Raw genomic sequence first — 12846 nt, forward strand, 5'->3', positions numbered from 1 at the left:
TAGAGATTATGGCCGTAATCTCTTGGATGGCCATGAACTCCTCCCTTAGGAAGGATATTCCTTCATTATTCTTCATTTCTTGCACTTCCAACTCAAGAACACTCAATTTTCTCTCAAGTATCATCAAGATCACTTCTATTTCCTAACAAATTGTAAGTGATTCTTCCATTTATAAGTTGATATCCTTCTTAATCTAGTAAAACTCTATGATTTCATCTCTTTTGGGTAGATCTTCAAATCTTCATCACTTACACCAATAACACCTACTAGTTCTTTGGGCCGTGAACACCCCCTTCAAGCTTCAAAACATAAGTATCCTTCCATATACTAGTTATCCATTAGAAGCTATTGAAATACACCCTTGAAAAAAACCATTTCACGAAGAACAATAAGATTTTACGGCCATAGCATTTCCCTTGGCCATAAACCCCTATGAAGAACATCATTGGTCGTGAAATTCATTGACCGTAAACTCCCATGGCCGTAAACACCATGGCCTTGAACACACTTGTGTGGCCGTAAACTCCTTAGAACAATCATATGTGATTGTAACACTTCAATCCAAGTGTTTCCTAGTCCCTAAGGTGGTTCCTATCATGATTAGTTGTTATATATACTAATTATATACATATATGTGTCATTATATGCTTAATAGGATCCGTTTGTGCTCAAGGCTGCACTTGACACTTAGCACCCTATATCGATCTTAGTTTCTAATCACTCAATACAAGTGAGTTCATACCCCTTAACTTATCTTTTAAATGAATTTTAAATGCTTTTATGGGGGGAATACAAGTAGAAACATTATAGTTATTATATCAATCACATGTTATTAATAACTATCAAACAAGTGGATTTCTTATACTTCAAAATTGTGTTATCAAACAAACTATTTCAAAACGTCTTATAAACTGACATCAACTCATCTGTAACCATTCAAATGGTTAAAATCCCTTTATATGCTAAACTCTTTTATATGCTAAACCCTTTTAAAATTATTTATTGTCAAAATCATGTCTATACAGATATAGTTATATAAGTAGGGTTGAAAGGGCTTAGGACTGATAACTCGCTTTAATTCCTATTCCTTGTTTGGTTGTGGACTTAGGGTATCGGTTGTTTGTCCGAGTGTCGTTTGGATATTAGTTATATATTATGTATATGTGTATAAATATAAAAGTTCTTACATCAGTTCAACACCCTTAGGTAGCAAAGGTGTACAAGCATACTCAGCCATTCAAACAACATTACTAGTAACTATAATAGGTATAGTTTAGAGGACTACTACTCACTATTTCTAGTACAATGAAACATACAAGAGTCAGTTCAAACATACTATAACGAGAAACGGAAAGAACATACTATAATGAGAAACAGGGAGGAACATACTATACAAAGAGAACATACAATACACTAGAATAGAGAGAACATACTATACAAATACAAGAACACTATAACATTAATGTGAGCCACTACTTCATGACATAGCAATATACTGTTGTGTCACGTTTTGTAACCAGAGTCTCTTGGAAGGAGAGCGTGAATTTGTGTATAGATCTATACGGGATTGACCATCCTACACCTTGTTGCTAGCTATAGTGGGACCTGCAAGTCTACGGGTGACGAATGTCATACCATTTCGACGCCTTTGATCGTCGTGTTTTACTAGTCAATCAAGTATGAGTTATAATCATATCACATTTTACCTTAATTAAAAAATTGGTTTAAGGTAGTTCGTACAACGGTAGTTACTATATACAATACTACAGTACATCTTTATTTTCCCATTGCATTCATATTGTGATCTTCTCACATAAATGGAAATGTAAACTATATTTTGGTAATTATAGTCATACTTGGGAAAAACACTCACTTTTACAAACAAAAAACATACTAAACATTCGGGTCTTGGTAGAAGGCTACATTTCAGGTAGAAAATATAGGATTTTCTAGGAGATACAAAGATTTACAACAAACACTTACAAACATTTACAAACACTTTCATCAAACTTATACAACATTTGACACTAAAATACTTATGAACTCACCATCTTAAATGCTGATCTACTCTTTCAAAATAACTTGTATTCTCAGGTCACCGGTAGACAGGTACAGATGACCATGTTTTGAGAAGACAGTGTGCTATCAAGACTCATCTTTTATTTTGCTATATATATATATATATATATATATATATATATATATATATATATATATATATATATATATATATATATTGGTGTCTTATATATCCGTTCAGAACATACATGTATAAATTATAATATTAATGCAATGGATGATGTTGTTGCTTGTTTTACTATTATGCATTGTTATGATACTATACATGGCGTCCTCTGCCCCATAACGTTTCCGCTGTTTCGGTTTGGGGGTGTGACACTTTCCCTGTCCACATCCCGTGAGGTGTTTTGGCAACCTTCTTCGTAGGGACTAAGTTAAGGACATGGGCGGCAGTCTCTATGGCATACCCCCAGAATGAGATAGGTAGCGAAGCACGACTCATCATGGAACGAACCATGTCTAGCAAGGTTTGATTACGCCTCTCAGCCACACCATTCAACTGCGATGTCCTAGGTGGTGTCAATTGCGAAACAATTCCACATTCCTTGAGGTAGTCGTGGAATTGATCAGGACTTAGGTACTCTCCTCCTCGACCGGATTGAAGCATATTGATTTTCCTACCCAACTGATTCTCCACTTCTTGTTTAAACTCATTGAACTTTACAAAGGTCTCTGACTTGTGCTTGATTAAGTAGATATACCCATATCTGCTATAATCATCGGTGAAAGTCACATAGAAGCAGTTCGCGTCCCTTGTGGTGGATCTAAAGGGCCCACACACATCAGTGTGTATGAGATCCAATAAACCCTTACCCCTTTCTCAAGTGCCAGTGAAGGGTGACTTGGTCATCTTTCCAAGTAAACAAGACCCGCACACATCATCGTCCATAAGGTCGAATGACTCCAACACTCCATCCTTTTGGAGTTGGGTTATGCGTTTCTTGTTGACATGTCCAAGACGACAATGCCACAAGCATGCTTGGAAGAATAAATACACAACACATCATTTCCTAAGTTATCTACAACCATCACAGTTTCATATATTCCATTACAAGGCAATGCTTCAAAATATAAAACACCATTAAGATAAGCATAAATAGAACCCTTTTTATTATCAAATGAATATCTAAATCCTTGTCTAAATAAACCATGAAAAGAAATGACGTTTCTTGCCATATCTGGCAAATAGCAACAATTATTTAAATCTAAACCTAATCCATTACTAAGAACTAAAGAATAAACTTCAATCTTGGTGACAGACGACGATCTTCTATTTCCCATGATCAAGTGTCCTTGCAAGACAGAACAGATGTGAAAACCAAATCCTGTATCAAGAACCCAAGAAATAGCATACAATGATTCATTAGATTTAATAGTGGAAATACTTGTGAAAGATGGCTTGATCTTCCCATCCCTGATAGCTTGCAGATTCTCTGGGCAACTTTGTTTCCAATGACCTATCTTGTGGCAGGGGTGGTACTCTGCCTCCTTGGGGTTAAATTTGGGTTTAGCAGAACCAACCTTGATTCCACTAGAAAAGGTACCATATTGGGACTTCCCTTTGTGGTTGCTCTTTGAGGGAGACTTCCTCTTCTTACCCTTCCCATGCCCTATTGCCAAGACAGGGGCAGTAGCGGGAGTTGGAGTTGATGCAACAGACTTATCTTTGAGATTGCTCTCAGCAGTCCTTAGCAAGCCTTGAAGCTTGCTCAAAGTGACCTCTTCTTTATTCATGTGGTAGGTCATGCAGAACTGGTTGTAGTAGGGAGGCAAGGAATGAAGGATGATGTCAATTGCCAGCTCTTCATCGAAGTTAATATTTAACTTCAGCAGGCGATCAACATATCTCTGCATCTTTTGCAGATCAGCGGTAGGGGACTCTCCATTACCCATTTCGGCAGTGATCATCGAAGTGATGATCTCGTACCTTTCTTGCCTAGCGCTCTGGTGGTACCGGTCCAACAAATCTTGATGCATCTCATAGGGATACATGTCCTCATAGGAGTTCTGGAGTTCTGCAGTCATAGTCGCTAGCATGATGCAATGGACTTTCGTAGCATCACGCTCATTGTAACGCCTGTGTTTCCGGGCTTGCCATTTTTAGCAATGTAATAGTCTAGGTTAACCTTTGTAACCCGTTTTGAAATAATAAGATTGTATTATTTGAGTATTATGTGTTTTGTGCTTAATTGCTTAATTATGTGGTTTGATTAATTAAGAATAAAAATAAGCGTCAAAATTTAAGTGTAAAATAAACTCATTATCTTTGGATAATGTTGTAGTAGTAGAAACGAGGTTTCCGAATATATAAAGAACGCCCAAATCTGACTTCGTATGAGGAAGTTATGATTTATTGAAGTTTCGACTTAGCAGTATGCAGCCTGAAATACTCGATTCGAGATCGAGCGATTTTTAGCCGCAACAATCTAAACGAGGATCAAAGGTCTCGTTGTTGGTATCGAAACGATAAAAAGTTAGGCGACAAACGGACGTCAAACGAAGAAGTTATGAATTTATAACGAAGTTTTTCTGTCCCGGCCTATTAAAAATAAATAATAAAAATAAATTTAAAATTAGCCGACAGAGTCTAAACGAAAGTTGTAGAGCGTAGCCTCACCTTCGCGTGGATATAAAGAACGTCGAAAACAGAGTTCGTATGCAGAAGATATGAATTTCCAAAGTTTATTAAATAATTTGTATTTAAATTTAATTGGAAAATCCGGCATTATCCGAAGAGGAGTCATCAGACTCATCCGAAGTACGCCCCGCGTATATCGAGGAATGTCGACACTCGCACTCGAGCATTTCAGATACGTAAGCAATGATGATTTCGGACCAGTACGCCCCGTGTAACGCAGTACGCCCCGCGTACTCCGAGGCTCCAGCCTCCTATAAATAGGATCCGAAGGCAGCCGACTCTTTTGCTATTTTTCTCTCTTCTCTCTCCCGTTTTGCATCGATTTGCGTGCCAGAAATACCCCGAAGCCCCGGTAATATTCTCGAGCCCCGAAGCAAGTCCCGAGATCCCGAAGATCCCGAGAAGTGCAATTCCCAAGCCGAAGCTCTGCCCGCGAGAAGTTCGATTTTTGTGAAGATCCTCCAGATCTGCTGAGGATTACTACTTCTGCAAGTCGTAGTGCTGTCTGATCATCTTCTGATCAAGTGAGTGTATACTACCTTTCATAAACACGATAATAATACAAGTATGGTTTGAGTGTATTAAGTATATTGTTGTTTATATGCGTGAGTGTGTGGTTACTTTCTTTTAACGCATAATTATAAAGTATTTTATACAAAATACGTGTTATGGGTATATTTGTGTTATATGTGTGAATGTATATTCACTCTCTTCTATCTCATGGATCTGATTTGTTTTCTATGGAATACATGTTATGTGTGTGTGCCTCATCTGTTATGTGGAATATGTATTGATTAAAGCATGCTATACAGGTTTTTAAACTATGTATAAAAATGTATATTTTTATCTACTAATATGTTGGGTAGAACATGGGTAGATAGTTGGTGTGTAATAAACAGATGGGAGGCCTCGTTGTTGTTTTGATTCAGTCATCTAGCGGAGTTTAGATGACGACCACGGACTTTTCTAGACAGTCTTGTGGAACATTAGCAGGTTCGCCACCTGTATGTGTTAATGAACTCGGGTGTTCATTTGCTGTACTCCATCCCCCTCATGGTTGCATTATTTGACTTATATTGCTGAGGAACCCCCGAAGCATGTGTTATCGCCCCGATGAAATATTCTTAGACTAGGTCCCTTATGTTAGTTGTCTTAGGGACATAAAGTGAGAATAACGGGAATGGGTAATTGGGTTATTGTTGGTTGGTGGAAATTAAATATAATTATTTATTGTGGGTTGAAAACCCTATATGCTCACCAGGCTCCCAAGCCTGACCCACTCAGTTTTATTTGTATTACAAGAAGTGGCGCGAGGGCATAAGATGGATGAACCATCAAGTTGTTTTGTTTACAAGTCTGTATATGTATATATTTGTTGAATGACTTGTAATGTTATCGTTTATGCTTATTGGTCTGTATCGGAACATGACACCCCGAGTTTTGATTATATAATGAAAATACATTTCTTTTATGAAATGCTTTGGTAAACATTGTTTTCTCATGTTTTGTTTTTGGGAACAAATTCCGCAACTCTTTCAAATCAAAAGGATTTACTCTGAAATTATTTAAAAGCATAAATGAAAACCGGTCTTTTCTGGCCGAGATTTTGGGGATGTCACACTCATGGGCCTCAAGGCAATGATCTCTTCAGCAGTGGTAGTGTTGAGTTTGATTTCCTTTAGCTTTTCATCGAGGACATACTCTTTGTCTTCATAACGCGTGACCATTCGGATGTTGCAGATCCAATCATTAAAATTGGACACGTCAAAAATCACTCTCCCACACAAGTTCATGAGTGAGAACGAGCCGGAGGAATTTGAGTCGGAAGCGTTGTTGTTGACGTTCGACATCTGAAATAGAAAAAGACAAAGTTTGATTAGAAATGAATCCCCAATTAAACACCCAAATGAGAAATTAGGGCTAGGATCCAACAACATTATTTACAAATTAGAAGAGGGATACCATAATCTAACATGCAAATAATTTGAAGGTAAGTGAATGACGGTTCACTAATTCTCCACCAAGAAAAACGAAAAAGAGATTAAGTTTTAAATGTATTGAAAACTCCTAGATTTTTTTTTAAGATTCATTGAACTTTTCAATGACATGTTTAAATCTCGATATGCCCCTCAAGTTTGTGACTGGGATGTCGAGGATCACAAAGCGAGTGTGAATAACCATGCAAATGTGCATGGTGCCCTCATTGTTATAGTCACCTATTCGATGTGCCGGTTAACCACACATGCTCCATCGAACTATGAAAAACAATGAGTCACCCTTTGCCACCTTTTCTTAGCGCCCAATTAGTGTGCCGGTTAACCACACACGCTCCACTAACGTCTTAGCAATGGTACAAAGTGTAATTTCATGGAATTGCATCAATTTCACTTTTTGCCTAAAGTAACTAAGATTGGGAATTTTTGAAAAAACATTTATTTACTTTTATAAATTCATTATACTTTTAAGGAGGAATGGTTGTCCTATCCTACCCGTTCGGCTAACGACCCTCCACCAATCAAGGAAGCGGTGGGTGTGAGTGGACACCCATTAAACGACCTTTTTATAGGTCATAACCTTATACCCCCCCCCCCCCTTATAGATTGGCTTTGTGAATGAGGCCTACTAACAGTAAGACTAACATTTAAGTTTTATATATATATATATATATATATATATATATATATATATATATATATATATATATATACACACACACACACACATATATATATATATATATATATATATATATATTAATTTTATAATATTATAAAGTATAAGGTTGAATTTTAAACTTTTAAAATTCTCGGGTTTGAAATTTAAATAATTCAAATTAAACTTTTAAGCAAAAAAAATTAAATTTCAAAACTTGAAGGCAAACTTTGAACTTTTCAAAACACACAGGATCAAATAGAAAATAATTTAAAATTAAACATTTAATTTAATGATTATCTAAATTTGACCTAATCCATTTTATTCACAAGATAATTCATCAATTAATTTAAATAATCAAATATTATCATATAAGGAATTTATTATTCAAACAATTGGTAATTATCTTTTGTTTTGGTAAGGATAATCATATAACAACAATAAAATTCAGATTTTATTAGTCAAAAACGAGTTGGGTAATTATCCTTCAGCAAAACAGCAAGAAACCCCGAAAATCCCTCTGTCTGACGCTCCGACTCGCTGAGTCAGGTCGGGCAGGAGGCAGAAAAAATGATTTTCAGAGAGGATGAACAAGCAAGGCATCAATACAAAAGAAACCAATCAAGGCTTTGATACCACTGATGGGTTTTACACAAAATAGCATCATATGTGCTCATGAAAACCCTAAAGCTTGGATCTAGGTTTCTCTATTGTACATACAATTCATCCAAGACTTACAAACACTAGATCTAGCATACAAGATTCGAAATTGACATAAGAAAACAGATCTATATGATTACCTCTTGAACAATGGCTTGAATCTTCTTGTCTTGGAGCTTAGAGTCACAAATGTCACTCCTCTAATGGCTTACAAACATCACACAAGCAAGAGGATGATATGAGAGAGGGGAGAGGCACAATGTCGGCTATGATCTCTCTAGGCTATCAAGTGGCGGAAAATTGGAAGCCTTAGTGTCTTATTTATATTGGTGCTACTAGGGTTTCAATCTAAACCCTAATTGACAGCTTAGGCCTTAAGCAATCCAAGGAAGCTTCTGGAATAAGGCCCTTATGGCCGAAATTATGGATGGACACATCTTAATTTCATCCATGCCTAGTCCAAGAGGCTCCTCAGCCCAATACTCAACTATCACACATTTGACAGTTTAAGTCTCTTTTATTTAATTAATGTCTTTTAGCCACAAAATTAATTCTTAATTAATTATTGTCTAATATTAATTAAACCATATGATTACTCCTTTAATATATTATTCATATAATATATTAATAAACCATATTAACCTCTCTATTCATAAATCACCCTGTCAAGTTGTTTTGGTGAAGGCAACCCAAGAGGACCATGCACAATCGGGTCAAGTACTTACCAAATATAGTTAGGAGCTTAGGCACTAATCCAATACCGACTCCACCCAAATACAATTTACAAACTGCCATCATGGTGGTACACGATTTCAAGTTTATAAACATTAACAAATGGGAGGTAATATTTCCACTTTAATTTTTTATCAATCCACTTGAAATCGAAGTTCTTTTACCATTTACCCGTTCTTTTAAGTTTACAAAATAAGAAAAAAAAAAGAAATATCAGTTTCTTCCTTGGACGCTTCTTCCCAAAGACGAAACGTTGATTCCTAGTCACCATTCAAGAATCGATGTTTCTTCATCGTAGTTCATCGGACACGTTGCTTTTTTCCATTTATTGGTCGCCGTTGCTTCTTCTAATTCATCAGTTCCCCTTTTGAATCAATCCACAAAATCCAGATACACCTTAATAATCTGATACCCACTCCCAATCGATGCTACATAATCCAAATACACCTTAATAAACTGATACCCGCCCCCAATCGATGCTAGTTATATGTGCACGTCTATATTTTGATCTTTACTTCACTTCTTGATGGCGTGAACGGACTGAACATGGATCCTGATGATAAGAGTTTCTCAATGAAAATCATGGTGGTTAATATTTGCGATTGTCATCTGGTGATGATGATCTCAACAGGGGTAATCGTTGAAGAGGAGGAATGATTTATAGGGTAACAATTGGGTGCTTTATGTTCTTGCCTCCTCCAAATGCAAACTTTTAATTTTACTGTAACCCTTGAATTTGGAGATTTTGACATTTATGTTTCTACCAAGTGATCTATGTTCTTCCCTCCATCACATGTGTCATCCCTTTGATTTGGTGCATTTTGTTCTTCAATCATCTATTGCCGCTACATATTAATCCTTCAAACAAAAATGAAATTGTCAGATAATTAGGACTAGATGTGTGCCTACGTAAAGCGGTGGCGACAATTTTTTTTTTTTGTGCATAGTTTTCTTACAATTAAATAATAATTAGATTTTATTATTAGTTATTAAGAATAAAAAAATAACGATTTTTAAATAAAATATTTATATTTAGATCTTTTATTTATATTGTATGTTTATACTAATAAGGATGTCTAGTTTATGAAATATAAATTAATTTATATACATGAATTCAATGTTTTAAAATTGTCTTTTTGCTTCAAATTGAACTTTTTGATTACCTTCCTCAATCTACCTCTTCAAAATTTTGGCAAATATTAATGATTTATTTATGCATATTTGATTTTTACAAATAACTTTGTAACTTATATCTTTTAAAATTCAAGATATGACTAATATGTTTTATAATATAATATAGATTTTGCCGATGGTATACCCATTTTGGGATGAAAACCATACATGGTGTTCTGTATGAATTATGAAGATTGAAGAAAATAGGTTTTAATTAAAAATAATTTAAAAAATAATAATTTGATTTTCATTGTGGTTTTAATATATCTTAGTTATTATCGTACAACGAGTAAGATGATAAACAAACAATAAACTGCACCGCTAAAAAGTTAAAAATAAGACCACATGGTATGGGCCATAACGAGAACGGGAGATGCTGACATGGATGCCCATAACGCAGTCTTAATGGGGGGAACACCGCCCCCCTAACTCGTTGTGGCGAGTCTCGTGGGCGTTGTGACGAATTGAAACGACATGATTTTATACCGTTGGCTTTAATGACCGTTGCTGTTGCATCTTGTTGTATCTTGTTGTTCATTTCCCCACTTGATGTTATAATACCATTTGTTTATATGGCATGTGAGTTGGCACAACTTGGTGTTGCACCTTGTTGCCCACACCCAATGCTCTAAGCTTTTGATATAAGTTTTAGTGTATGGTCGGATTGGAACTTGCATTTTTATGTTGTTTAGGAGGTTGTGGTTGGGATGTAGAAGATGATCTTATAAATTATCAATAAGAGCAAAAAAAGTCAAAATACTTTAATTTCAAGTAGATGGATAAAATAATACAGTGAAATATCAGCTCCCTTAACAAATATACCAAAGACAAAAAATTTATTCATACAATAAAGTTACAATTTAATCCTTGATAACTAGTACAAAGTTACTATATTATCCTCACAAGTCACAACATTGTATCATTATGTCAATGAATACTGACATGTCTACTCCTTTTGACACTGGTTGGGGGACCCATATTATAATTTGTTGTGGTTTCTGTTCCAAAATTTAGGCATCCTTGGTTGAAAATCCGGTAGTTGCCGGAAAACCAGGGAGGCTGTATCTATCAAGATTCCGGCTGTTAGAGCCCATATCACATACACCCTGTCATTCGTTTTGTGATAGAAATAGTGATGCAAGAATTTCTCTCCCCTGTGTTCTATCTCCTTCTCTCGTCTATTTTCATTCTGAATCACCAAAATTCAAAACCCCATTTTCAAGAACAAGTCGCTGCTACTTTTTGACTTAAATAGAAAAAGGAATGAATTACAAACCTTGAGGAACATTTCCAAAGGAGCATAAAAGATTGATTCTACTTCTTCAGGATTTGGAAGTGGATTAAATGCTTGTTTATTCCATAGTATTCCAATCACTGGAACCACACTAACATTACCCTGACATTAATAAATCAAATAGTCAATTTCATGCTTCGAATAAATTCATATTGGAATAAAAATTTTACCTTGCTTCCAAAGGGTTTAAGAACAGTTACAACATCAACAAGGGCAGGATCCAATCCAATTTCCTCCTCAGCCTCCCTCAACGCAGTTCTAATATCATCTGTATCGTTTTCGTCTCTTCTTCCTCCAGGCAAAGACACTTCCCCTGTAAAAACAAAGGAAAACGATCTTCATTTCATTCGGGCATTTCATCAAACACCTAAAGTGCACCAATTTCTTTACCAGAATGAGACGTCAGCTTCGACGATCGTTGGGTTAGAATAACATATATATCATCTCCTTCCTCAAATAGGCAGATCAGAACTGCAGCTCGGCTGGGTTTTTTCAATTTTTCAGATTGGTTGGATTGACTGCTTGAGGAGTCAACCGAAAGTTGGAAAACGGACTTCGTTTCACGAAACCGTTGTGACAACTCCAATAGCTTCTGTGATCTTGTAAAACTATTGGAATCCATGAACAAGATCTACCCAAATAGTGAAAATGATCCTCTGATTCTGTTCAGTGGCAAGTTTTTTTGGCCAATGGTCAACGTTGGAATACAATGACAAAGTTACAATAAATGAAAGAACATTAGAACAGCCTAACGTATTTTTACTTAAAAAAAACCAACATATATATATATATATATATATATATATATATATATATATATATATATATATATATATATATATATATATATATATATATATATATATATATATATATATATATATATATATATATATATATATATATATATATATATATATGTATTTTAGTACACTAAAGTTTTATACAGTATTTTCTTAAAATTTTAATTAAGGTTTTCGAAAAACCTAATCTATTTTTATGAAAAGATTAAAAAAAGGCATTATATTATTTTTTTTTAGTGTATTTAAACCTTTATATTTTTTTGAATTGTAATCTAATGAATTGTAAAAATCAAAACATTAAAAATCAATTACCTAACATTTATAATTATTTACGACTTATTGAGCTCAATGTCTTAAATGATAATTTTAAAAAATATAAGAATTTAACATACAAATAAATAATATAGTGGTTTTTTTAAAACTTTCATAAAAATATGTTTAGTTTTTATAAGATTTTCCCTAAAAGAAAAAGGGTTTAAAAAAATACACGACTTTACATTTAAATTCATTTTTATGTTTATCATTGACTAAAATTTAATAATTTTTTTATGTTTTATTTATTTTTGTTAGTTTTATCTATTATACCAGTTTTTCAAGGTTATTAAATAAAATTCATAATAAATTATTTGTAAATTTTTTTTATGTTTTTACCTTAATTTTTTTTTATCATATTATACGTACTAATGCAGAAAAAAACATACACGAAACAACTTGCATAAACATTCTATTTACGTTCTTTTTAAATGTTATTTTTGTATATATGATTTTTTTTGCCTATGTATATGTTTTAATACTTAAAATACGTTTTTAGAAAT

At 34.5% G+C, this 12846-nt stretch overlaps 1 protein-coding gene across 1 annotated transcript; it reads right to left on the reverse strand.

The window, feature by feature from the left end:
- Window positions 1-10751: 10751 nt before the first annotated feature.
- On the reverse strand, window positions 10752-11976 carry LOC111884580 (nudix hydrolase 11). Its single transcript, XM_023880890.3, has 4 exons — window positions 11619-11976; window positions 11399-11541; window positions 11211-11330; window positions 10752-11123 (listed from the first exon to the last, which is right to left on the reverse strand). The coding sequence occupies exons 1-4, from the start codon at window positions 11848-11850 to the stop codon at window positions 10914-10916; spliced, it is 705 nt and encodes a 234-aa protein (XP_023736658.1). The 5' UTR covers window positions 11851-11976; the 3' UTR covers window positions 10752-10913.
- Between the last annotated feature and the right edge of the window lie 870 nt (window positions 11977-12846).

Source organism: Lactuca sativa, chromosome 4 (genome assembly GCF_002870075.4).
Source record: "Lactuca sativa cultivar Salinas chromosome 4, Lsat_Salinas_v11, whole genome shotgun sequence".
In the NCBI taxonomy this organism is placed as follows: domain Eukaryota; kingdom Viridiplantae; phylum Streptophyta; class Magnoliopsida; order Asterales; family Asteraceae; genus Lactuca; species Lactuca sativa.